Source organism: Terrapene carolina, unplaced genomic scaffold, assembly GCF_002925995.2.
Source record: "Terrapene carolina triunguis isolate 2854851 unplaced genomic scaffold, T_m_triunguis-2.0 Scaffold247, whole genome shotgun sequence".
NCBI lineage: Eukaryota > Metazoa > Chordata > Testudines > Emydidae > Terrapene > Terrapene triunguis.
In genome coordinates, this window is record NW_020664598.1 from 1,505,234 (window position 1) to 1,532,091 (window position 26,858).

The 26,858-nt window shown below is 47.3% G+C and overlaps 1 protein-coding gene across 3 annotated transcripts in view; it reads left to right on the forward strand.

Moving 5' to 3' along the window:
* MRTFA (myocardin related transcription factor A) overlaps positions 1 to 26,858 on the forward strand; it is a 159,426-nt gene that overhangs the window by 57,235 nt on the left and 75,333 nt on the right. The window contains exon 1 of one of the 3 annotated variants that reach the window (XM_024200402.3): positions 5,540 to 5,869. The exons of the other annotated variants lie outside the window; for them this stretch is intronic. Coding sequence (XP_024056170.2) covers positions 5,743 to 5,869 — 127 coding nt within the window. The 5' untranslated portion in view covers positions 5,540 to 5,742. Of the gene's footprint in view, positions 1 to 5,539; positions 5,870 to 26,858 lie in introns of those variants that run through there. 3 annotated transcript variants of the gene reach the window in all.

The window sequence follows — 26,858 nt, forward strand, 5'->3', positions numbered from 1 at the left end:
CCTGCTTTTACCGAGAATCCACAACAGTGCTTTACCTTTGGCCACCTGTCTCTCATGGATAGGAGTATTCTGAGCTGGCTGTAGCAGCTGTGACCAGATGATTGAAAGGATGAGTGTATATGAACTGCAGGCTTCTCCTAAGAACTAAAGAGGCAAGCTTTTGACAGTGTTCCCAACTTAGTCTCTCTAATTCTCTCTGAAGGTCTTTATTAGTGGGAGGTAGAATCCTGGGAACATCCAAAGTTAACTGTAATTTATGTAATGCAATCCTTATCAGTTAAAAGGACTATTTTATTTTTCCACTATTTATTTAGGAAGTATTAACAGGTTTACAAATCCTTGTCATGTAACTATTAGAAACAAACCAATTATCATTAGAATAATGAGATTTTGTTGAAGGAGATGTTATACAGAAATATACCATTGGCAATATTGAAATGCCAATAGTGATCCTGGGGGACCCAACCTACCCGTTAGTCCCCTGGATCATGAAGCTGTATGCCAGCCAGCTTGACAGCACCAAGGAAAGATTCAACTATCTCTAAGAACCACAACACTCTGTGACTAGATCCCCCCGGCGTGCAGTCTGGGACTGTGGTGGACCCACTGTGCACCCCTGACTCTCTTCCCCCTTTGCCCCCCCCGCCCCTGCTTGTCGCGAGCTAATCAAAAAAAAAGAAGCAACAAGCTACAAGCCAACAAGCAACTCACAAGCCAATTAAGCCAAAAACAAGCCCAATTTCTGTGTTCCCCCTCCACCCCCCCCACGGGTTTGGCATGTCTGGCGCAGGGAGATGTTGTAATGGAGTTCTTTATTGACTGCAAAGGGAGGCGAGCCTGTGCTTCTTGAACCTGTAGATCCAGAAAAGTCTCCAGCGTCTGTTTGCTGTCAGAGAAGCCCCATTATGTCCTGGTGCAGCTCCCTCTTCTTTTCCTGCTTGGACTTCTGGACCTTTCTCGTGTGTGCCCTTTCCTTCTCCAGGCTGTCTTCAGTGTTCACCCTCTAGGCCCTTTGCTCATGGTCAGATGCAGCACTGGCTTGCAGGATTGCATTGAACATGTGAGTCGAATCCTCTCCTTTCTCCTCCTCATCTGGCTTGGGTGTGGAGGGGGAACCCCTCAAGGCAGCAACCACAGCAGCTGCAGATAACACACACAGGTTTCATAGTCAATATAGTCACAATGGAAAGCAAAAGTTTAAGATTCAGAACACCCTTTCCTCACTCCCCTGATGTTTTAAAGAAGACATGCTTATTATTGTTCTGCTTCTGAGTGCTTGTGCATGGTTCCACTCACAACACCAGCCGTGGTGAGTATGGCCTGTCAGGGGTGAGGAAAATGAGGAGGGAATTCTGCGTTGCATGAGTATAGGGCACTGACACTGAATACTGACACCATTTTCCACAGGTGGTAGTGGTTGTAGTTGATATCTCATGCCTGAGGGTAACAAAAACAGAGAGAGCACTGCTGTTGTAGGCGTCCCGAAGCCTCCTGGGCCCTAATGCTGCTAGCCTGGGTACTGCAGTGGTGCCTGCTGAAATTATCACTGACTGGCCTGAGAAAATATCCTACCATGGAGGAAGAAATAAGGCTGCCATCCCTAGAGACTTAGGGGAGAGGATTGCAGAGTGCCTCCATGAAAATGTCATCGAGATCTCTCAGGTGGATTCAAGGGGCATCCCTGTGTGCATAAACTGCTCTGCATGGCCCCTGCCTCCCCCGCTCACCTATCTACTGGGGAATGAAAAGCCAATAACATCACCTCTTAGTTGAACCGTTACCTCTTCTAGTACAAATAAATGTATGTAAAGTTGATAGCTGTGTCCTGCTAAGTCAGGGGTGTCATCACTGTAATGGAAAATAAATTTACACACTTACTTGAGGATTCTTCCCCTGCTGTTCGACTGCTGGGACTGACTGGACTGAAGTGAAGTCTCAAACAGGTCTTGGCTTGTGCCATAGCTGGACCAACGAGTTACATGTCCCCACTCCTCCACCACCTCCTCATCCTCGCCGTTCACAGCAGGGTCCTGTGACTCAGGCTCCTCGGAGGTATAAATGGTGTGATGGGTGGTGGTGGGGTCTCCACCAAGTATCGCATGCAGCTGTTGGTAGAAGTGCCCGGTCTGCAGCTCAGCACCAGATGAACTGTTGGCCTCCCAGGTTTTCTGATATTCCTGCCACAGTTCCTTGGCTTGCATGCAGAACTGCTGCTAGTTCATGTTCTAACCCTTCTCTTGCATCCCCCATGCAATCTTCTTGTAGATGTGCACATTTCTATGGCTGGTCCGTAGCTGTGCTTACACAGCCTCTTCTCCCCACAGGCCCTGGAGATCCAGTATCTCCTGTCTCTTACAAGCTGGAGCTTGCAGCCAGCATGGTCAGCTGGGCAGTTGCACACAACAGTGGAGAGCTGCTAGGTGTGCTCGCCAAGCTGGATAATCAGGAGAAGGCATTTCAAAAATCTGCGGGGCTCTAAAGGGGTGCGGGCCAACTGGCCTCCGTGACCCCTGGGCAGTGGAGGTCACAATTGTGACCAGAGCTATCGGAGTTGGGCATTTTGGGACAGCTGCTGGAGGACTGCTAGGATCAACGTAAGTAGCAGAGCGTCTACACTTGTGCTGCATCAGCGTCAGTACATTGACCATGGCTCAGTGCCACTTGGGGAAGTGGTGTTACTGTGTTACTGTAATGGGGTGCTTACATCAGTGGGAAACAAATTTAACTGTAGACATTTGCACAGCTAGGTTGACACAAGGCGACTTAGATCAACCAAACTCTGTAGTGTAGAGTAGGCCTTATGAATAATAGTCTGTTCCATCTTGTATTTTTAGCTATGACACTCTGCATACCTTTTGCAGACTATGTTAAGAACTCAAAATAACTAATTTTTAAATCTCCAGTTTCCAACAGAGAATGCTGAATAGTCTAAGCTGAAGTTTTTCTTTTTAAAAAAACAAACTAAAAGGAAAATTTTGCTCCTCCTCCTCATCTGATGCTGATAGGCATCTTCTTATCAAGGGAGAAACTGGCTCTGATCCTGTAAGCGGTCCTGTTACGTTGTGCCTTTGTGGAGCCTTGTTGACTTATGTGGGATTCTGTAGGTGCAGGAACCTGTCTGCATGGAACAACTTGATTATTTCTGGACACAAAACTCTGTTAAGATGGAGTTAAGGCTGAGAGCATGCATGAGTAATTGAGGGTAAAAACCATTATAGGGATCTTGTAATTATTTCCCCCCTCCTCCCCCCAAAATTATAAACACAGGAAATTCAGACTTTAACTTAAAAGAAATCCAAACACATTAACATAAGAAATGCACTCCAAGGCACCCAAAAAATCTTAACTTTGTTCTATTGTGACACTATGAAATAACAATACAATTATGATTAACACATACTGCCTTTTAGAGATACTTTGTTTTTTCCTTATTGTGTCACTATGGAGCAGAATTAAGGTTTTTTTATTGCCCTTTTATTGTTTCTTTGATATTTGACTGAGTTCAACTTTTATTTTTTCCTGGGGGGTTTTTTCAGTCAGAAATACCAGGCCTTCATTTTTAGAGCCCTGCACAGATACAAAATTTGTATCCGCATCTGATCTGCAATTCGCAAAAATGATCTGTGGATATAAAGTGGATATCCGCGGAGTTGCAGGGCTCTATCCATTTCAAGTCACATGGGGCCATAATCTGAGCTTCAATCCTCTCTCTCCACCCCAGTCCAACTACATTGCTCCCCAAAAGTGAGTTTTGGAATTGGGAGAGCTGCAACTAAGGTTATACCCTCATGTGGCATCATAAAGTTCTCCAATTAATGAAGAGTTAAATGAGGACCTATTTTGTCTAAATTAGAAGTGCAGAATTTTTTTTAGGGATGGAGGTAGATGTAGAGTTTGAGCTTTTTTTCTATATCTTTGTTTTTGTGTTTTACTATCTTTTTACCTTCCAGTTCATGATCTGCCTGTCTAGACATCATGCATATGGATACATTAGAAATGCGTAGGAAGAAACTGACTTATAGTAATTAAAATTAGGCTTAAAAATAAGTGATATCACATGCACTGTACTAATTTTTGTTACCTTCTTGAATTGCATGAGCCCCACAGCGGGGTAGGAAGATACAGTTGCAGCAGCCTAATTTAAATTACACAACAATCTAATGGTAGGAAATGCAATGACCTAATCCAAATCAGTAAGAAAATCCTCCATTCTTCCTGTCGATTTAGTTGTGATTCTGCTTTTGTGCAAAACGATTTCTGCCAGCATAGAGCATCATTTGCTTGAATGTGTCTGAAAGTCAAGCTGAGATCAGTGAGAATTGTGACCAATTAAAAAAAAAAAATCAAGTTCCTTGGTCATTAATGCAGGAATACCTTAATTTTTTTTTTCTTTAGTGCTTCTCATGCTGTTAAGTGAATTTAGTTTTAATATTACATGGATTTTTTCCTTGTGGTTTTTACTCTATTTGCTCAGCACAGTGATAGGATGACCCCCAGACTACCTGGAGGTGAGAAATTCTTGTTTTGATTTTGGGAGATGGAAAGCTTAGACTGAACTGTTCCAGCCTTGCATTTAATTAGCCTTCAGGTGATTTAGAAGTGGTTATTCACCCCCCCCCTTTTTTTTAGCACCTATATGGCTGTCGATACAGTACCTCAGCCCTTTAGGATAATAGCTATTACTAGTGACCTATTTCTATTTGGAAAGATATTGGAATGTCCTTGTAGTTGGTGTGAGTGTATCAATCAACCCATTTTAGTCATTGGAGTGTCTTTGCTTTCCCCACCCGCAGTCCCATCTGTCTTGACAGGCATTCTCTGCCAACGGTAAAAAACATTGAGGGTGGGCATTGCATATCCCAGTCACCTGAGCCATCCAGGGTCTTCCTCTGCATGTTGCCAGTTCGTCATGCACTGGCATGTAGTGACCAAAGGTCATTAACCATCAGACAGCCATTTGATGATTTGTGTTACAAATGTCCACATTACAAACCCCACCACCAAATTGGCACTAATTCCAAGCCTCTCTTTCACTCCCAGTAGAGGAGCCATAGACTGAACTCTGCCAATCACCATCTGCTAAGAGGTGGTTCTTCCAGGTCAGGGTGCAGGTATATTAATGGGGGCAGTGTGTGTTTGGAAGCCTGCACTATCACTGTCTGAATTCACGTTTTCTGGGCCTAAACAGAGGATCCTTTCCCAGAGCCTTGTCTCCTAGTTTTGTGCGTATAGTGGGGGTGGGGTAGGGGAGGGGAGAGAGAAGGGAGAGGAGAGGAATGGGACAAGGCCACGTGATGTTGCTTGTCTGGCAAGTGTTAGGGGTCTGAGTAGAGAAACCAACTGTGTACTATTTTGGGTGAATGAGGTTGGCTGTCACTGCAAGTGGTTTCACGAAGAAGCCCACCCCTCTGTTATGCAGACTGCAAATTGAGATCCATCCCCCTGCGTGCACACTCTGCCTGTTGAAGCAGGGAGGTTTCTATGTCCGAGCCTGGTGCTGACAGGAAGGAAATTTTTTTTTTTGCCGGGACTTGTTGATTCTAATCAGGATTTGTCACTGCCTCCATTGTCTATCTGTCCCTGTGCAAGCTCAGCCTCGGAGTCTATCATTAAGCAGCCTTCTCAGTGCATTGACAAATTGTGACTGGGGACTTCTCTGAGGATTAAACAGCCCTTCCTCTGGCCTAAGGGACATCTTCTTTGTTACTGCATCTGCTTTCTGATCCTGGGACGTCCTCCAGCATGTTGGATAAAGCCAAGACTCTCCAGCCTGCCTATGTCGGGATTGTGCCACTCGCAGAGACTGTGTCGAAGCAGGGGAAGAGCTGTTTAAACACTTGTCAGGATTCATACCACAGCTTGCGGGAAGGTTAGCGGTCTCTGCCCTGTTTGCCTTTTTTGTTTGTATATTGAATCTCTCTGGTCTTCCCTTCACATTTCTCTGCAGTCATCCGGACTCAGGTGTTTCCTGATGGCTCCTGTGCTCTGCCACCCCAGAAGACCCATAGCCATGCTTACAGAGCTGTATTAGTACAATGTATAGCGCAGTGGTTCTCAGACTTTTGTATTGGTGACCCTTTTCACACAGCAAGCCTCCGACACCCCCCCCCCCTTATAAATTAAAAACACTTTACATTTAACACTATTATAAATGCTGGAGCCGAAGCAGGGTTTGGGGGTGGAGACTGACCGCTCGTGACTCCCCGTGTAATAATCTCACGACCCCCAGTTGAGAACCCCTAGTATAGAGTGTTTCACCAGTGTTTAGTTGCTGGGGATGGCTTCAGTCTTCTTTTAAGGTTCTAATTCATTACTGTATATGCATGGAGGGCTCTTGTAATCAGGAGATGGAACTTTTTAGTGAGAAATGTAAAGGCTTGGATTTCATGGAAGCCCCTTGGCCTTGGAGTGGGAGGGTGTGGCATATTTTGGGGAGTAGGGGAGACCCCCTGTCTTTCACAGGAAATGGTTTAGGCACAAGGTAACTTAACGTTTGAAGGAGGTCTGAGACGGAGCTTTTCTGTGAATATCTAATACAATTTTATTTTAATCATTTTTATTGTGCTATAAATGTACTTGATACTTTTAACAAACAGATGAGCCATATTCTCTATCCCAAAGAGCTTACAACCTAAACACAAAGCACAGGACAACATTTAGGAGAGGAAAAGTATGCAGGGAGACTATGGATGAAGAGCAGTGGTGCTGGGGGGATTGCTTGAAGGTGTGGGTTTGAAGGCGTGGGAAGAAGATGATTGATGGATGAGGGCAAGAAGAGTTTTCCAGGCATAGTACGCAGTATGATAGAAGGCAACAAACAAAAGTTGGGATATGGGATGAAGAAAATAAGAGGGTTACATTGATCAGAATGAGTAGTGGGAACACTTAGGTAGGAGCAAGATTATAATAGAGCCTTGTAGATGAAGACCAGGATCTTTAATATAACATGCTGAGAGGGAAGCCAGTGGATGGATTCAAAGAGGGGAGTGATATGATCTGAGTGAGAGGAGAGGAGGATGAGTTTAGCAGTGACATTTTGGACAGACGGGGTGAGGAAGAGTTGAGAGGCAAGGAGCCAGATGGGAGAAGGTTACAGAAATTAAGGAGAGAGAGATGGCCAGTGCATAGAAAAGGATTTTAGCAGCTGGATTTAGATTCCCTGCACCCTTCCACCTCCTCCCCCGTCCCCAGCTCCAGGACTGCAGAGGCTGCCAGCACAAAGTGAATAAAGCCCCTACCCAAACCCCTATATTAAGTGTTAAAAAGCAAACGTAAAACTTTTCTGCAATGCAGGTGTGTTGGGCACTCTCTGAGGCAGAGGAGATAACTGACATGCCACTCCTCTAGTTTCAATCACTGATCAGAGATTTTAATTTCAACTAATCTGTAACTAATTCCCTTTCCTCTTCCCCCATTTCCAGTTAACAAAAGGTGTTTAATCTGCAAAAAGACTTGTAGTTTTCCCTTTGTTCCCAAGGCATTAGTTTCCATGAGGGGATTCCTCAGGGGATCTGAGAGGCTTGGGTGAACATCTTGAATTTCTGTTAGGAGACAGCCAAACAACAGTTGTGTATGCTGTCCTGTTATAGATCTCTTGGTGATCAGTGCTCAGATGGAGCGAAGGTGGAATTCTGTAATCTCTTCCTTAGTCTGGTATTGCCCCAACTGAGAGATGTATCTTTAGTGGAATGAATTAAGAATGCTGAATTCCTGGGCAATTCTAATCCTTTAAATTGCGTTGCAAACTGTATATAAAGATTGTGTAGCTATAGGATGATAGCAGTAGTTTAGCTGACCACTTCTCAGTAATCAGTGAATATTGGATACAAATACCATATGCAATGGGAAGAGTCTGTTTTCACTAACTACCCTCTAGTAGGGGCAGGAAGAAGGAGAAATGGATGCTGCTTACTCCTTTCTTCCTGTCAAAGGAAAGGAAAGGAAAGAAATAGCTGTTACCATAGCAAAAGGGGGGCACGACCTAGTAACCTAAGTGCCACTTCATTCATTCTCCTGCATTCTCAGGATACCAGCTGTATTTATGCCCCAGCATGCACTGTATTTCTGTAATTGCGGAGCCAAATGTCATGAGTTCTGGGGAGGCACACTGCACTCTAGGCAATAAAGTTTAAGCCTGGTCTATACTAAAAAATTAGGTTTACCCAGCTATGTTGCTCAGGGGTGTGAAAAATCCACATCCCTAAGCAGTGTAGTTAAACTGACCTAACCCCCAGTGTAGACAGTGCTAGATTGATGGAAGAATTTTTCTGTTGACACAGCCATCGCCTCTTGAGGGGGAGGGAGATTACCTACACCAAGGGTGAACCCCTCTCGTTGGCATAGGTAGCGTCTTACGCTGAAGTGTTACAGCGGCACAGCTGCAGCATTTCAAGTGTAATGGAAGTTCTGGAGATCAGGGATGTAGAATGTAGTTGCAATACCACGTGGACTACATTGTACTAGCTCCTGCTGGAATGTGATCTACAGCATTCTGCTACCACCAAGAGCAGGAAACTATGGTATTTCTGTTCCTCGCTTCCACTGCATCTGCAGTGGGAGAGCTGGTGTCAGTGTCTCCCCCCCACACCAAGCTAGGCTGTATTGAAATCTGTGGATGCAAATTCCTGAAAATAAGAAGTGTTCATATCTAGTAAATATTCATGCAATCCTTCTTTGCAAACCCCCCCCCCCCCCCCCCCCCCCCCCCCTCTCCTCCCACCCCCCCTCCCCCCCCCCCCCCCCCCCCCAGAAGCAGCTGCTTCTGGAGTAGACCTCACTCCCTTCCCCTGAACCACTGGTAGTATGAGAGCTGGAACTTCTGTCAGTTCATTTCTTAAGTTGACGTGAAGGCAGTGTGTGAACCAATAAACTTTTGGAACCACTGATCTATGCTATAGATCAGTGGGTTTGAGGCAGGGAAGTGAAGCAGGGACAAGTAGGTGTTTTTTAGAGAGGGACAGGCGAAAACAGTGACATAAAGATAAAGTAAATGGGGGAGGAGGAGAAACAAAATCAGCAAAGTTTAGCAGTGCTTGAAAGTTTATTTCCACTCGCATCTGACTCCTGATACTCAGTCCTTGCATTAGGACCTTCCATTAACTTTCAAAATTCTGCTGGACCAATGATATACTCCATGTCAGTAGTAAATTTCAGTATTTTACATATCCCCCTTTACTGTCACTCACATTTTCCACAAGAACACTGTTCTGGACACATTCCCTCTTCCTGACTCTGTAGGTCTGAATCTCTGCTGTCATATGGGAGGAGATAAGAGTTTGGGACAGGTATGGTGGAGGAGGTCCCACAGTGAACTTCAGACTTGGCAGTCAAGGTGTCCCAGACCTACTTGAGGCAGCCCTGCTTATAAACTCGGTGAAAGGTGATGGCATATACATATTTTGTAAAAGCTGTGGGTGTTGGGGCTGAAAGCTTTGCAAATTTCAAAAGTCTACAAGCAATGTTTTCCATTCAAGATTCCTTGGGAATGAGTGGGGCTTCAGAGTATTATAGGAATGTCTGTTCATCTCGTAACATCTGCAGAAGTTCTCCTGGATCTTTGAACACTGCAAAGCATGCCAAGCCCTTACAGAGTGTGGAAGGAGAACATTACTAGCTTTGACAAACTTCATAAAGCCAGTCAACGGCTGATAATATTCATGAGATCCTATTTCTGAGGGGAATAGCTCCACAAATAAACTTCTCAACTTCTCCAGGACTGTGCAACAGCTCTCACCAAGAGCTCTTGAATGAAACAAACTTTGTTTGGACTCATTTTTGAGAAATTACTTGCCAAAAATGGTTTAGTCTCTTCCAATAGTGAATTATATCTATTTTTTCCTAAGACCTGTATCTCAAACTGCTTGTACAATTCACCTCCGTTTTTGCCATAGATTCCCTGGTCACAAACTACATATGAAAAGTTACAAGGAGTCTGGTGGCACCTTAAAGACTAACAGATTTATTTGGACATAAGCTTTCGTGAGTAAAAACCTCACGGCTTCGGATGCATAGAGTGAAAATTACAGATGCAGGCATTATATACTGACACATGGAGAGCAGGGAGTTACTTCGCAAGTGGAGAACCAGTGTTGACAGGGCCAATTCAATCAGGGTGGATGTAGTCCACTCCCAATAATAGATGAGGAGGTGTCAATTCCAGGAGAGAAAAAGCTGCTTCTGTAATGATCCAGCCACTCCCAGTCCGTATTCAAGCCCAGATTAATGGTGTTGAATTTGCAAATGAATTTTAGTTCTGCTGTTTCTCTTTGAAGTCTGTTTCTGAAGTTTTTTTGTTCAATGATAGTGACTTTTAAATCTGTAATAGAAACTGAGGAATAGAATCCTGAGGAAACTACAATGCACTGGTGTTCTTCCTGAAAACACCATCCTGGCCACCATGGATGTAGAAGCACTTTACGCCAATATTCCACATGAGGATGGACTACAAGCTGTCAGGAACAGTATCCCTGATGAGGCCACAGCAAGTCTGGTGGCTGAGCTTTGTGACTTTGTCCTCACCCACAACCACTTCAGATTTGGGGACAACTTATACCTTCAAGTCAGTGGCACTGCTATGGGTACCTGCATGGCCCCACAGTATGCCAACATTTTTATGGCTGACTTAGAACAATGCTTCCTCAGCTCTCGTCCCCTAGTGCCCCTCCTCTACTTGTGCTACATTGATGACATCTTCATCATATGGACCCACGGAAAGAAGGCCCTTGAAGAATTCCACCTGGACTTCAACAATTTCCACCCCACCATCAACCTCAGCCTGGACCAGTCCACACAAGAGATCCACTTCCTGGACACTACAGTGCAAATAAGTGATGGTCACATAAACACCACCCTATACCGGAAACCTACTGACCGCTATACGTACCTACATGCCTCCAGCTTCCATCCAAGACACATCACACGATCCATTGTCTACAGCCAAGCCCTAAGATACAACCGAATTTGCTCCAACCCCTCAGACAGAGACAAACACCTACAAGATCTTTATCAAGCATTCGTAAAACTACAATACCCACCTGGGGAAGTGAGGAAACAGATTGACAGAGCAAGACGGGTACCCAGAAATCACCTACTACAGGACAGGCCCAACAAGGACAATAACAGAACACCACTGGCCATCGCATACAGCCCCCAGCTAAAACCTCTCCAGCGCATTATCCACGATCTACAACCTATCCTGGAAAATGATCCCTCACTCTCACAGACCTTGGGAGGCAGGCCAGTCCTCGCTTACAGACAGCCCCCCAACCTGAAGCAAATACTCACCAGCAACTACACACCACACCACAGAAACACCAACCCAGGAACCAATCCCTGTAGCAAACCTCGTTGCCTACTCTGTCCCCATATCTACTCTGGCGACACCATCAGAGGACCCAACCACATCAGCCACACCATCAAGGGCTCATTCACCTGCACATTCACTAATGTTATATATGCCATCATGTGCCAGCAATGCCCCTCTGCCATGTACATTGGCCAAACCGGACAGTCCCTCCGCAAAAGAATAAATGGACACAAATCGGACATCAGGAATGGTAACATACATAAGCCAGTAAGTGAACACTTCAATCTCCCTGGTCATTCTATTACAGATTTAAAAGTCACTATCATTGAACAAAAAAACTTCAGAAACAGACTTCAAAGAGAAACAGCAGAACTAAAATTCATTTGCAAATTCAACACCATTAATCTGGGCTTGAATAGGGACTGGGAGTGGCTGGCTCATTACAGAAGCAGCTTTTCCTCTCCTGGAATTGACACCTCCTCATCTATTATTGGGAGTGGACTACATCCACCCTGATTGAATTGGCCCTGTCAACACTGGTTCTCCACTTGCGAAGTAACTCCCTGCTCTCCATGTGTCAGTATATAATGCCTGCATCTGTAATTTTCACTCTATGCATCCGAAGCCGTGAGGTTTTTACTCACGAAAGCTTATACCCAAATAAATCTGTTAGTCTTTAAGGTGCCACCAGACTCCTTGTTGTTTTTGTAGATACAGACTAACACGGCTACCCCCTGATATATGAAAAGTTGATTGTCTGGGACTTTTTTTTGAGGAGTGTTGGTGCTTGTGAAAATGTGCCTTATCATAGAAACCTTGTTACAACCTTTATTATGCAGACAGTCTTTCCATAATTGAGAGGGCTAACATTATGTGGGGGATTAACCATGGGACTGTAAATAAGAACTCTTGACCTTTTTTACAGACTCTGTCAATGACCCATTCTGTGAGCTTGCCCAAATAATTTAACCTCTTTCCCCTTCTATAAAAATAGGAAGAACCTCTCAGAAGTAGGGGGATTAACAGTTGTTAATCTGTACAGTGCTTTGAGGAGGTAAAAATCTGTAAATGTGTTTATTAATGCACAGGTCAACTCATGAGGTAAAGAAAGTCTCCATTTGGTGTCATAACACCTCCAGCCACCAGAGGGCAAAAGTATTACAAACTGGTAGTCTTAACATTTTTAAGATCCAGTAGAGAGCAGAAGAGCACATACAACGGAAATATGGTATGTTAACAATATTGGAAGGTCTAAGCAAAATATACAGATTTCTAACAAGGGGTTTGTTCCTGGATATTTGTTCCTTGATTTGTCTGACAGCACAGCCTTGGAGTTGAATGTTTTCTGTAACTATTGTATGTGTCGTCTAGTTCAGAATGGACTACAAATGGACCTGAAGGATATCACTATGATGAGTGATATAAATGCATGGATAGATAATATGAGAAATTAAGCAGTATTATTGTCTTGGGTTTACAAGATGTAACAGGTATATGTCTGAAATATGACCTGATATTCACCACTATACTGAATGAACTGCTTATTGGGATCAGTGATTCGATCTTGAAGTGGCTGCTGTGTAGAGTATCTGTTATATCAGGTGCAGATAGGCTGGAGCCTCTTGTGGCAGATCAGAATGCACATCCAATGTAGGCAGCTGGAATCTGTGTAACTACAATACTAGTAAACACTTAAGACTATTGCTGACAGAATGACTGATTAGACTTAGAAAGGACACAGCTTCCACCTTATCCAGTGAACAAGCTGTGATAATCATGTGCTAGTGTGAGGTGGCTCAAAGGCAAACTGGCAGTTTAGGCTTTTTCTCCTAATCCTCAGCATGCCATCCTTGGCCATACAGATTGGAGAAGTTGCAAAGGAGCTGGTAACTTGTGGACATGAAGATGTTGGACTGGAAGTTGTGTGAGAAGGGCTGGTGTTGGTGGCTGTGTGAGAGGTTTTCATAGGTCAAGTAGGAAAGTTGTACCCAACAAATTTTGCCAATGCAAGTTGTCAGCATACAGTTGCTGTGGTAAGTGTATCACTTGCCTGTGTGCATGCTTGGTTCCTTGCGTCGGTACTGCACATACTCACCAGGAGTGCCTATTGATGCACAGTGTGGTTCACCATGGGTAGGTATCCCAGTGTGCAACCCGTCACTATTCAGCACACTGTCTTATAGGTAGTTTTGGCAACTCATAGAGGGGCAAAAACGAGTCATACAGAGGAGACTAGGAGCAAGGGTCAACCTCCCATAATGCAGTGTTCTTCATCCCATAATACTATATCTATCCCATAGTTTTCATCCCTGTTTTCAATTTCCCACGAACCTGTGCATGTCGCTGCCTGCCATCTCTGACAGAAGCATGAAGCCTGCACAGCTCTGCAGCACTGTCATGAGCATTGCAAGCACAGGATGCACTGTCCTCTGGCTTTGCAAATACTCTAGAAGAACTGCAAGGAACATGATGATTTCCTGGTGGTCAGTTTGCTGTGGAACACAGTGAGAAACAATTTGAGGTGGCTGTTGGTGTGTTCATTAAGGAGCTGCAGATGGAGCACTGTGTCTGGGCTCAAGAAATGAGCACTGACTGTTAGAATCACTTTGTAATGCAGGCTTGAGATGACAAGAAATGGCTGCAGAACTTTCAGATGTGCAAGACCACATTCCTGGATCTGTGTGCCAAGCTCGCCCAAGCCCTCCAATGCAGGGACACTACATTAAGCTACACTGACAGTGGAGAAGCTAGTGGCGATCACACTATGGAAACTTGCAATGTTGGATTGCTACCGGGCAGTGCGAAGTCATTTTGGCATGGGAAAATCCAATGAGGGGGCCTATGTTATACAGGTGTGCAGGATTATTAATAGTTTCCTGCTATTCAGGACTGTGACTCTTGGTAATGTGCAGAACATAGTGGATGGCTTTGCAACAATCATAGAATATCAGGGTTGGAAGGGACCTCGGGAGGTCATCTAGTCCAACCCCCTGCTCAAAGCAGGACCAACTCCCACTAAATCATCCCAACCAGGGCTTTGTCAAGCCTGACCTTAAAAACCTCTAAGGAAGAAGATTCCAGCACCACCCTAGGTAACCCATTCCAGTGCTTCACTACCCTCCTAGTGAAAAAGTTTTTCCTAATATCCAACCTAAACCTCCCCCCACTGCAACTTGAGACCATTGCTCCTTGTTCTGTCATCTGGTGCCACTGAGAACAGTCTAGATATATCCTCCTTGGAACCCCCTTTCAGGTAGTTGAAAGCAGCTATCAAATCCCCCCTCATTCTTCTCTTCTGCAGACTAAACAATCCCAGTTCCCTCAGCCTCTCCTCATAAGTCATGTGTTCCAGCCCCCTAATCATTTTTGTTGCTTTCCGCTGGACTCTTTCCAATTTTTCCACATCCTTCTTGTAGTGTGGAGCTCAATGGGGTTCCCGAACTGTGGTGGAGGAATAGATGGCATGCACATTGCTATTTTGGCCCCAGAGCACCTTGCCACAGAGTACATCAACAGAAGTGGCTACTTTTCTATGGTTATGCAAGTTCTTCTTGGAGTGATTGCACATGTCCATTCAGCTTAGGTGTGTGTGCTCGCCACATGCACTGGTGCCGCAAGTTTTTCCCTCAGCAGTATCCATAGGGGACCGGTTCTGGCGCCCCCTGCAGTGGCACACGTATGCTGCGGCATATACGGCAGCGCCAGCTCCATCCACCCTCAGTTCCTTCTTGCTGCCAGTGACTGTGCATGAAACTGGTGCTGCTTCAGCTAGAGCTGTTGCTTTTCATTCGTTCGAACTCTTTTGCCTGTTGCAAATATCACTGTATATAGTGTCCCTCTAGTTTAGTTCAACCTATTTGTTAAGTTGGAGATGCAGTAGGTCCCTAAAGGGACTTCGCCTCAGGATGGGGCATATCCCGGACCCCAGGCTTTAAACCCTGCAATCGCTGCAAAAGGCCCATGCCCATTAGCTATCCACATTGTAGTGGTTTGCGGTGCTTGGGTGAAGGTCACATTAGTGATAAGTGCAAAATCTGCAAGTCCTTCAAGTCCAGGACGAAGAAGTGTGACATTTGCTTGAAGGTGCTACTGATGGAGTCTGCCCTTACCCCAGTGCCAGAGCAGCGCTCCGATCCGGTGCTGAGCACCATGATCTTGGTGCACAGTGCCCCGCCGGTACCGTCTATGAGCCGGCACTGGTCTCCTTCCGTGGCTCCAGCCAAGAAGCCCAGGAAGACGGGGTGAGGAAGGTCTCCAGCTTCCCGCAAGGGAAAGGACAAGTCTGGGGTGGACCAAGCCTCTGTCTCGGGCACCTCTTCACCCCCTTGGGGATCCCAGGCCCCAGCTCAGGTTGAGCGGTGTAGCCCAGCCCATTCCCTGCCGGCTACCCCAGATAGCGGCAGAGGTCCTCGTCGGCTCCGGGTGTCCACGCTGGAGGCCCTCTAAGCAGTGCAAGACGTTGTCCTTCCCGGTGCTGCCCTCTCCGGCCCCTGCAGGGTCCCAGTCCCAGGGTAAACCTGTGTTGGGACCACCACAGTCTCCACCTTCCCGGCAGCGCTCCCCCTCACAAGGGACATCCACCAACGGTCGCCCTCTCAACGCTGACACACTTCTGACCATGATAGGCAGAAGCTTCATGGCCCCATTCGGTCTCTGGACCCAGGAGAAGGGCAGAGAGGCTCGAGGTGCGGCTCGCCCATAACCGGGTGCAGACCTCTGGAGGCACACGCCCCCCGGCAGGAATTTCAGAGTTGGCACCCAGAATCTCCACGGCACCGGTACCGCTCCAGGGACAGATCGAGGGACCGACGGTACCCTGGACCGTCTCCGATCCCCTAGGGCAGCGTCCGGCTACCTCGTCACAACGCCAAGCCTACTGTAGTACCCATTACCACTCCACATCCTGGTACTGCTCATTAAGTGTGAGGCGTAGATTGCCAGCCCGGGACTGTTGCGGATCCGCCGAGCGCTGCTGGTTGCCGAGGCCCCAATCCAGACACTCATTGAAGTCAGCCAGATCCAACTCTGGGAGGGGTGACCAGTACTGATTGGGACAGAGCCACCAATCAGCCCTGTCTTGGTCATGGGAGAACGACTGCTCAGGTTTTGAGCAAGGTTCCCTAGCGGCAGGACAGGCTCTGGGACCTATGGTGCGGACTACGTCAGTGGCACTGCAGCCAGACTCCGTGGTCTCCGACTCCGTGGCCAGCACAGTGGTACCCATAGGGGTTCACTCAGCCCTCTCAGGCTGCCCGCTCGGTATCCGGAGCTTCAAAGAGACTGACTACCACCCTCTCCAGCCCAAGAGGCCTCAGCTGCAGGCACCTTGCAGGCACAGGAGGAAGTGGGCGAGAATGCCACCAGACCACCTATGGTTGCAGAGGACCCCTGGGTACCAGCTTCCTCATCATCATCGCCAGACAAGGCCATAGTAGGGCCACCTCTGCCAGTGGCCCAGGATGATGCTAAGATGCATCAGGAGCTGTTGAAGAGGGTTGCTGCCAACCTGGGTCTCCAGGTGGAGGAGTTAGAGGAACCTGCACACTCTCTCTTGAATGTTCTCTGCCCCATGGCCCCAGCCAGCGTAGCTTTGCCCCCTACATGACGGGGTCACTAAAATTACAAATGCCCTCTGGCAAACCCCCTCTTCCTTGCCTCCGATCTCCCAAGAGAGTGGAGCACGCAAGTACTTTGTGTCATATAAGGGCCACGAGTACCTTTATACCCACCCTATTCCCAATTCCCTAGTGGTAGAGGTGGTCAACCACAGGGAGAAACAAGTTCAAGTGGGGGCTACCCCTAAGAATAAAGACTCAAGGAGACTGGACTTGTTTGAGTGTAAAGTTTATTTGTCCTCCAGTCTACAGTTGCAGGTGGCCAACCATCAGGCCTTACTAGGCCGCTATGATTTTAATATGTGGCAGGCCATGACCAAGTTTGAGAATGCTCTTCCTGAGGCTTCTGGAAGGAGTTCTGGGCGATCCTGGATGAGAGCTCGACTGCAGCCTGAGCAGCCCTCCAGGTGGCATCGGACGGGGTGGACACTGCCGCCAGTACCCTGGCATCGGCAATCTCGTTGCGCAGGGCTTCGTGGCTGCTCCTCTCTGGTCTTTCCTCAGAGGCTCAGCAGTCAATGCAAGACCTCCCTTTCGATGGGCACGCCCTGTTCGCAGAACAGACAGACATTAAGCTCCATGGCCTGAAAGATTCCCATACAATCCTAAAAACACTGGGCCTGTATGTCCCTGGCCCTGCCCGCAAGTAGTTTAAGCCGCAGCAGCCTCAGAGCCAGGGGAGCCACCCTCGACAGGAGCCTCCCCACAAAAGATCCAGGGGCTACCGGAAGCGCCCTGGACACCAACCCCCATCTACATCCCAGGCGGGCTCAACCTGCAGTAAGCAAACGGGCAAGCTCCGATTTTGAGGGTACGCCCGAGGGCAACCTACTGGACTGTTCCCTGGATCCTTCCTCCCCTCTGTTTGCCAACTGCCTTTCTTCCTTCCCCCGCGTGGGCATCTGTAACATCGGACCAATGGGTCCTCAATATGGTGGTGCACGGTTACACCCTTCAGTTACTTTCTACCCTCCCTTCCCACCCCTCCTCCCCATCCCTCTTCAGGGACTCCTCTCATGAGAATCTTCTTGTACAGGAGGTAGAGGGTCTACTACAGCTGGGTGCGGTGGAGGTAGTTCCTGTGGAATACAGGAACAAGGGGCTCTATTCCCGATACTTTTTAATCCCCAAAGCCAAGGGCGGTCTGCAGCCCATACTAGACCTGCAGGGCTTGAACTGCTACTTAGCGAAACTGAAGTTCCGTATGGTCTCCCTGGCTTCCATCATACCCTCCCTGGATCCGGGAGACTGGTACGCCGCCCTCGATCTGAAAGATGTGTACTTCCACATCACCATCTTCAAGGGACACAGATGATTCCTGCGGTTCATGGTAGGTCCCTAACACTATCAGTTTGTGGTCCTCCCATTTGGCCTAGCGACAGCACCATGGGCATTTACCAAGTGCATGTTGATGGTGGTGGCTTATCTCAGATGTCGGGGTATCCAGATCTACCCGTACTTCGATGACTGGCTTGTCAAGGGCAACTCCAGGTCCAAGGGGACGTTGCGGTGCTGCTAGCCGCGTGCAGTCGCCTCGGCCTGTTGGTGAATGACAAAAAATCCACGTTAGTTCCAGTACAGAGGATAGAGTTCGTCGGAGCAGTGCTCAGCTCAACCTGCAGCTGGGTGTTCCTGACGCTTGAGAGATTCAGGATACTGACGGATCTCATTGCGTAAGTCTCCGCCTTTCCCCTGACCATGGGCAGGGTTTGCCTACACATAGTAGTTCACATGGTAGCATGTACATATGTGGTGTGCCAGACTCCAGATGTGACCCCTGCAACAATGGCTAGCGACGGTCTACTCTTAGTCCAAGGACCATCTGGAGACGGTCGTCACCATCCCCATGACAGTACTTACCTCGCTGTGATGGTGGACCAACCCTGGGAAAATCCTGGAAGGATTTCCCTTTGTCAGCACTCCTCATTCAGTTGAGTTGGTTTTGGATGCCTCGGATGGGGGGCGCACCTCGGCACCCTCCAGACCCAAGGTATGTGGTCCCCAGAGGAGTCAATGCTACACATAAACGTCAAAGAGTTCAGGGTGGTGCACAGAGCATGCGCGGTCATCCTATCTCATCTCTGGGGCAGAGTGATCAGAGTCCTCACAGACAACACAGCCTCGATGTTCTACATCAACAGGCAAGGTGGAGTGCGATCCTCGGCCCTTTGCCAAGAGGCACTCAGTCTCTGGGACTTCAGCATCGACCACAGAATCCATCTAGAAGCGTGTCACCTTCTGGAGGCCAGGAACACGTTAGCAGATCACCTAAGCAGGGACTTCTCCTCTCGCCATGAGTGGGTGCTCCACCCAGAGGTATCTGACATGATCTTCCAGAGGTGGGGAACTCCCCAAGTGGATTTATTTGCCTCCAGGCAGAACAGGAGTTACCACAGGTTTTGCTCCAGATGGGGTCTGGGCAAGGGTTCCCTCTCCGACGCCTTCCTCCTGCCGTCGGCAGGAAGCCTGATGTATGTGTTCCCTCCAATTCCACTCATCAGCAAGGTCCTAGCGAAAATCAAGAGGGACAAGGCGCAGGTTATCATGATCGCCCTGGCGTGGCCTTGCCAGCACTGGTTTGGGATGCTATCAAGCTTGTCAGCGATCCCTCCCTGGCCACTGCCGAACTGACCGGACGTGCTGTCGCAGGATCACGGCCGACTCTTGCACTGCAACCTCGCGTCCCTCCACTTCACAGCGTGGATGTTGCGTGGCTGAACCCGGATGACCGGGCCTGTTCAGATGGGGTCCAGAAGGTCCTCCTTGTGACTAGAAAGCCCTCAACTAGGCAGGCCTGTCTGGCAAAGTGGACAAGGTTCTCCCGCTGGGTGGCCGAACGGGGCATCTCCCCTTTGCATTCTTCGGTGCAGTCGATCTTGGACTACCTGCTTCATTTAAGGAACCAGGGCCTGGCGCACTCCTCTATCAGGGTGCACCTGGCAGCCATTTTGGCCTTTCATCCTCCAATCCAGGGGCAGACGGTGTTCTCCCATGACATGACTGTCAGGTTCCTTAGGGGCCTCGAGAGGCTCTTTCCTCAAGTCTGGTCCCGACTCCTCAGTGGGATCTCAACTTGGTTCTGTCCAGGCTCATGGGTCTGCCCTTTGAGCCTTTGGCCTCGTGCTCCCTTTCACTTACCATGGAAGGTAGCTTTCCTGGTGGCGGTGAGGTTGGCGAGTCGAGTCTCCGAGCTGCGAGCCCTGACCTCAGAACCGCCATACACGGTCTTCTATAAGGACAAGGTCCAGCTCTGGCACCACCCGGCCTTCCTTCCCAAGGTGATGTCTGCTTTCCACATGAGCCAGGACATCTTTCTTCCAGTTTTCTGCCCTAAGCCCCATGAGACTAGAGAAAAGAGGGGCGCCTTCATGCTTTGAACATAAGAAGGGCTCTGGCTTTCTACCCTAGATCGGACAAAAACTTTCTGTAAGTCGAGTCAGCTTTTCATCTCTACAGCTGACAGGATAAAGGGCCTCCCAGTGTCCACACAAAGGATTTCTAACTGGATCACTTCTTGCATTCAGACCTGCTACGAGTTAGTGGGAGTCCCTCCGCCGCCAGTTGTCAGAGCCCACTCGACCAGAGCACAGGCATCTTCGGTGGCATTCCTGGCACACGTTCCGATCCAGGACATCTGTAAAGCTGCGACGTGGTCGTCGGTACACACGTTCACAGCCCACTATGGCATCACGCAGCAGTCCAGGGACGATGCAGGGTTCGGCAGAGCTGTATTGCAATCTACATGTCCGTGAACTCCTACCCATCTCCAGGGGTACTGCTGGGAGTCACCTAAGTTGAATGGACATGAGCAATCACTCGAAGAAGAAAAGACAGTTACCTTTTTCCGTAACTGGTGTTCTTCGAGATGTGTTGCTCATGTCATTCCACAGCCTGCCCTCCTTCCCCACTGTCGGAGTTTCTGGCAAGAAGGAACTGAGGATGGAGGGGGCTGTCTGCACCCTATATGCCGTGGTATACACGCACCATTCCTGGGGGCGCCAGAACTGGTCCCCTACAGTTACTGCTAAGGGAAAAACTTCCAGCACTGGTGCATCTGGCGAGCGCACACACACCTAAGTTGAATGGACATGAGCAACACATCTTGAAGAACACCAGTTATAGAAAAAGGTAACTGTCTCTTTTTCTGGTGGCTCACTGGGGATGCTTCACTGACATCAATGTTGGCTCATCAGGGAAAGGTGCATGATGCTCACATCTTAGAGAACACAGGACAGTTCAGAAAGCTACAAGCAGGGATCTTCTTTCCTGACCAGCACATTACTATTGGCATTGTTGAAATGCCAATAGTGATCCTGTGGGATCCAACCTACCGCTTACTCCACTGGCTCATGAAGCTGTATGTTGGCCACCTCGACAGCAGCAAGGAAACATTCAACTACCTGCTCAGCAGGTGCAGAACGTACTCCTGGGGAGTTCTGCACCAAAAAATTAAAACTTCTGTGCACAGTATTTTAAAATTCTGCATATTTTGTCAAAATAACAATATAATCATGCCAGGTTCAATTATTTTGGTAATTTATTTCAAAATACCAATCAGCAAATATGCCTGTAACAATACAGACAACAAAAAAGATTCAGGAAATATTTTTCAATAAATAGCTTCTTTACTATGCATATTAATACAGAACTTTGAGTAATAATTTATTTAAACTACAACACAGAAACGTATTTCCCGCACCCCTCAGAAGCAATGCAAAGGCTTGGGGGAGTCTGGGGTAATGTAGGAGTTGAGGGAGAGGAAAATAATTGCTGGGAAAGAGCTGTGAGTGAACCTGAAGGGTTGTTGAATGTGGGTGGGACAAGTATGGGACAGGGTTTTTGTTTTTGTTTTTTTTGGGGGGGGGGGGGGGGAGAAAGGGATTGTTAGAGAGCCTCCCCTATGCAGACTCTGGCTGACCCTAGCCTCTTCCATTTAGTCAGGCACATCTGCCCCTGTCCCCATGTGCCCTGGCACCCCCACCCCATATGTCCCTGCTCCCCCACTCCCATTCAGCCCCTGCCCCAGTCTGTCCCCCGCCTCATCCCATGCCTCCTCACCTGGCCCCAGGGGCAGGGCTCTGTGGAACGCAGCCTCTCCTCCTCCCTATCAGCTGCTGACTGTTAAGCCGGTGAGCTGGCCGTCCTCATTTCTGGCACCACAGCAGCCCCTGGTGGGTGAAAGGTGTAACTGCAGTGTCTCTCTGCATGTGCTCAGTGGTGCAGAATTCCCCCAGGAGTAAAATGACAGTTGAACATACTTTTGAAAGGTTTCTAGCATTGTTTACTCACCAGATTGGATCTCAGTGTGAAAAATATCCGACTGGCTATAGCTGCCTGTTGTGTCCTGCATAATATTTGTGAAGCAAAGGGAGAAAAGTTGTGGTCAGGGCAGAGGAGGAACGGCTGTCTGCTGAGTTTGAACAGCCAGACACAAGGGCTATCAGACAAACTCAATGAGGAGCTATACGACTTAGAGAGGCTTTGAAAGAGCACTTTACTGTGACTTGCTGTTAATGTGCTGTGGTGTACTTTGCTGAACCTAGGTTGTAGTTCAGGCACCTATTAGAAATTGTGTGGTGCTGCTGCACAGCTGTGCGTATATCACTGATTGTGCACCCATTAATGTGGGGGTGCTTGCTGTACATTTGATGATTACGCTGTTTAGGACTGGTTGTGAGTGTACAAGACCACTACTCACAGTCAGCAGGCATGATGCACCATGTGTTTTAAACCAATAAAGATGAATAACTTTCAAATTTTATTCATTTACAAAAACAGCTAAAAAAAATCTGAAGAACTTTAAACACATTTTAACTTAATTTTTTTTAGGAACCTCAATAAACAAATAGGAATTAACATTGATGTCCATTGTAGCTACACATATATCAGTTGTGGCTCTCACAGGTCATGTATGTGAAGCTGTGGTTATCCATGCTTTTCCCCAGTGTGGAGTGGTGGGGTAGGTGTGCAGGCCCTGAACCATGTGGAATGCTGAGCGAGGTGTAGGGAGGTGCTGTGCTGCAGTTTTCCACAGACTGCAATGGGAGTCGAGCTCAGGATTGTTGAACCTGGAAGTCCACAAGAGTCTGCAGCATCTGAGTTTGCTGATGGAGAAGCTCATTCTGTCCTGGTGCATCTCCCTTCCCCTTTCCTGCCCCTTTCTCCTGTCTGTTCTTTCCTTCTCCATGCAGTCTGCCATATTCACCCTCCAGGCCCGCTGTTCAAGGTCTGATGGAGCACTGGCTTTCAGGATCTTGCAGAAGATGTCCTCCTACATAATCTCTTTTTTTCTCTTCCTTATTTGGGTCAGTTGTTCCGCTGCAGTGGAGGGGGGTACCCCTTAAGGGTGCAATGGCTGCAGCAACAGATAAAACATACCAGTACCATTCTCAATATAGTAGGAACAGAAAGCAAAACTTGAGATTCAGCACTTCCCCCTTTCCTTGCTCCCCTAAAATGTTAAACAAGACATCCTTATTGACACTTCTGCTTTGGAGTGCTTGTGTCTGGTGCCCCTCTCAGCTCAAGCCAGGATGAGTATGACCTGCCAGGGGTGAGGGAGACAATGAGGGAATTGCTTGCTTGCATGAAAGTGAGTATAGGGCACTGGCCCTGAATACTGGCACCATTTTCTACATGTGATGGTGGTGTTAGCTGATAGAGAAAGAGCACAGCTGCTTCTGGGTTCTCAAAGTTGCCTTTTCCCGTGTGCCGTTAACCAGTTTACAGCAGTGGTGTCTGTTGAAGTTATCAATGACTGGTGTGGGAAAGTGTCCTATTGCAAAGGAAGACATAAGGCTGCAATCCCTAGAAACTGTTGGGAGAGGATTGCAGAGTACCTTTCATCAAGATCTCTCAGAAGGCTTCAAGGGACATCCCTATTTACATAAACAAACTACTCCGCATTCCCCTCTGCCCGCCTAACTCAGAGAGCAATGAAAAGCCTCTAGCAACTCAACCTCTGTGTTATACCACTACCTCTTTTAGTACAAATAAATTAATGAAAAGTCAACGGCTGAGTCCTGCTAAGTTGAGGGTGCCATCAGTGTAATGGGAAATTTAGTTCCGCACTTACTCAAGATTCCTTCCCCCTACATTGGTGCTCACCCGTGCTTGACTGCAGAGACAGGCTGCGGTGGAGTCAAAAAATATGTCCTGGCTTACAGCCCGGCTCCGGTCACCTGTCCCCCATATTCCTCTTCCTCATCCACCCCCTGGTTCTCAGTGTTTACAGCAGGGGCCTGTTACCTGGGCTCCCCAGAGGTATTGACTGTGGTGTGTGCTGTGGTGGTGGGCTCTTCTCCAAGTATGGAATGCATCTCTTTGTAAAAGTGGCTGTCTGCAGCTTGGCACCAGATCGATTTTTGATCTCCCTGGCTTTCTGGTGTGCCTGCTGCAGTTCCTTGGCTTTCACATGGCACTGCTGCTGGTCCCTGTTGTACCCCTTCTCCTGAATCCCCTGAGCAATCTGCTCATAGATGTCAGTGTTTCTACAGCTGGTTTGAAGCTGTGCCTGCACAGCCTCTTCTTCCTGCAGGCTTAGGAGATCCAATATCTTCTGTCTGCTCCAGGCAGGAACGGGTCTTGAACATGAATCCAGTGTGGTCAGCTGCGCAGTTGCACACAACCACAAAGAGCAGATAGTGATGTGCTCACCAAGCTGGACAACCAGAAAAGGGCATTTCAAAAATTTTCAAGGGTTTTTAAAGGGAGGGTGTGTGTGAACCCTGGGCAGCGGAGTTAACGGTTTTGACCACAGTGGTCAATGTTGGGCATTGTAGGACAGCTGATGGAGGACTGTTAGGATCAACATAGGTAACAGTGTCTACACTGCATTGACCATGGCTCTGTGCTGTCAGGGAGCTGGTGTTGCTATATTGGCATAATGGGGTCCTTACATAGGTGGGAGACTAATTTAAATGTAGACACACACACAAGTAGGTTGATGGAAGGCATCTTATGTCGACTTAAAATTGTGGTGTAGACCATGCCATAGACTTTTGAAGCCTGGCTCTCTTCTTTTTCTGTCCTGTTGCCCTAATGTTTTTTTTAATGTGACATTCTCTCTCTCGTTGGAGTCTAGTGAACTATTCCTGTCAGTATAATGATTCCCAGCTGTTGCTTTAGCCCTAGCTATTTTCATGCTAGGAATGGAGGAGGAGAGGGAAGGAAGGCTTGTTTACTAAACTGTGATCTAGTTGAGCTCTCAAAGTCTAGCGTGAAACCCTCTTAGCAGGAAGTAACACTAAAATGAAAGCACGGTAGGGCTCCCACATGTAAGAGAGAGAGAGGCAGGGGAAGCAGATACATATACAAAATGACAGAATAGAATGGGTGTGGTGCACTCTGTGCAGGCATCAATATCCAAACAACCTTTGTACTAGTAATGATACCATGTAAAATTTACAGTAGAAACGCCCCCACCTATCCACTGAATCTCCTTCACAGTTTAATCAAGCAAATTCACCAGGGTTGAAGGGGCTGGGAAAGTGATCTATCCATGAATCAGAGACCCCTGAGAGTACTGCCTGGCAAACCATTTGTGTGGCTCTGCATTTATTTGCTGTCTAAAAATATATTCAGTATATGTATACACTTTTAAATGGCAGATAACTAACTGCCTGATGCTTCAGACAGCCTGGTAAGTGCTGAAAAGCAGGAGCTCTTCATGTATAACACATTTTGATACTTGAACTCTGACGCTCTGCCTGCACTGCATAGAGAAGCTACTTTTCTAGTGAAACGTGCTTCAGCACAGTTCTTGCCAGAAGATTCTATCATGGTTTCCCTGTCCAGCATAGCTGGGTGCCAAAAAGGGTCAATAGTCTTTGCTCACAATGTCTTCAAAGCCAGCTCACAGACTGTTTGCATAAATCTAATCTCTGTATTTATACTGTAGTGTAAAATGTCTGTCATTTCCCTCACCCCAAGTTCTTCAGCGTTCTCATATGTTTTAAGTCATTGATCAATGTTTAAGAAATACATGCCAAAAATAAGTGACCTGCTCAGAAAACTCCATCTATCCAGCCTTCCCTGAGCATTGAATTACTGATCCTGTCACCTGCTACACCAATAAATTTCAGTTCAAAATGTCAAAGCAGTACTTCTCTTGGCAAGAGCAATCTCTCTGCCAACCTGTAGTAAAGAATGGGAGGTGGAACAGGCATTACTAATCTGTGGATGAAGACTCTTTTCCTGATGCGCTATCTCTGATAGGGGCTAGTGGGTGGATGCCATGTTAACTTGTTAGGGTACCATGAACCAGACTTCCAGTTTTCCCTTTCTTCACTAAGACCAATGGAGAATGAGAGAGACAATATTCATTCCCTGTGGGGGAGTGTATCTAGCCCAACTGTAGTAGAAAATAGCTCTGTTCACACCAAGAACAGAACTGTGCTAGTTACAAATGTGTTTAAATGTGATGGTTGCTAGCAAAGACAATAACATTTTCCCTGACTGTTGTGTGCAGGGATTTTTTCTGATAAAAATCATGCTAATCAAACTGTTATAAACCTACAGTCCTATCGCACAGACCATAGAACAGAATTTAACAATCATGCTTAACCATGGTTTTATTGTCCATATAATGCAATAGGTGCCTTTACAAGGGAATATACTGGTGAGCTCCCTGATCTGCCGTTTTGAAGTCTAAAATGGGGCCAAACACTTAACGCAAGGTCAACTGACTTGAAGGTATAGGGAGAACAGTGTTAACAACAGGAGGGGATGGAGCCCTCTTGGGGCATAGCTTTCCTCCAAGGGTGAGGTGAAAACTGGTGGCATTATAGCTTTCTGGATAGTGTTTCATTTATCCCCTCAAACCTCTTTTAAATAAATTCCTTCAAGTTTAATAACTGAAAAGGATGGTGTTTCTCAGGAGTTAGGGTTTGTGGAAGAGTTTAAACTGAAGTGGCCAGAGTGGATTCTTGCATTGAGTG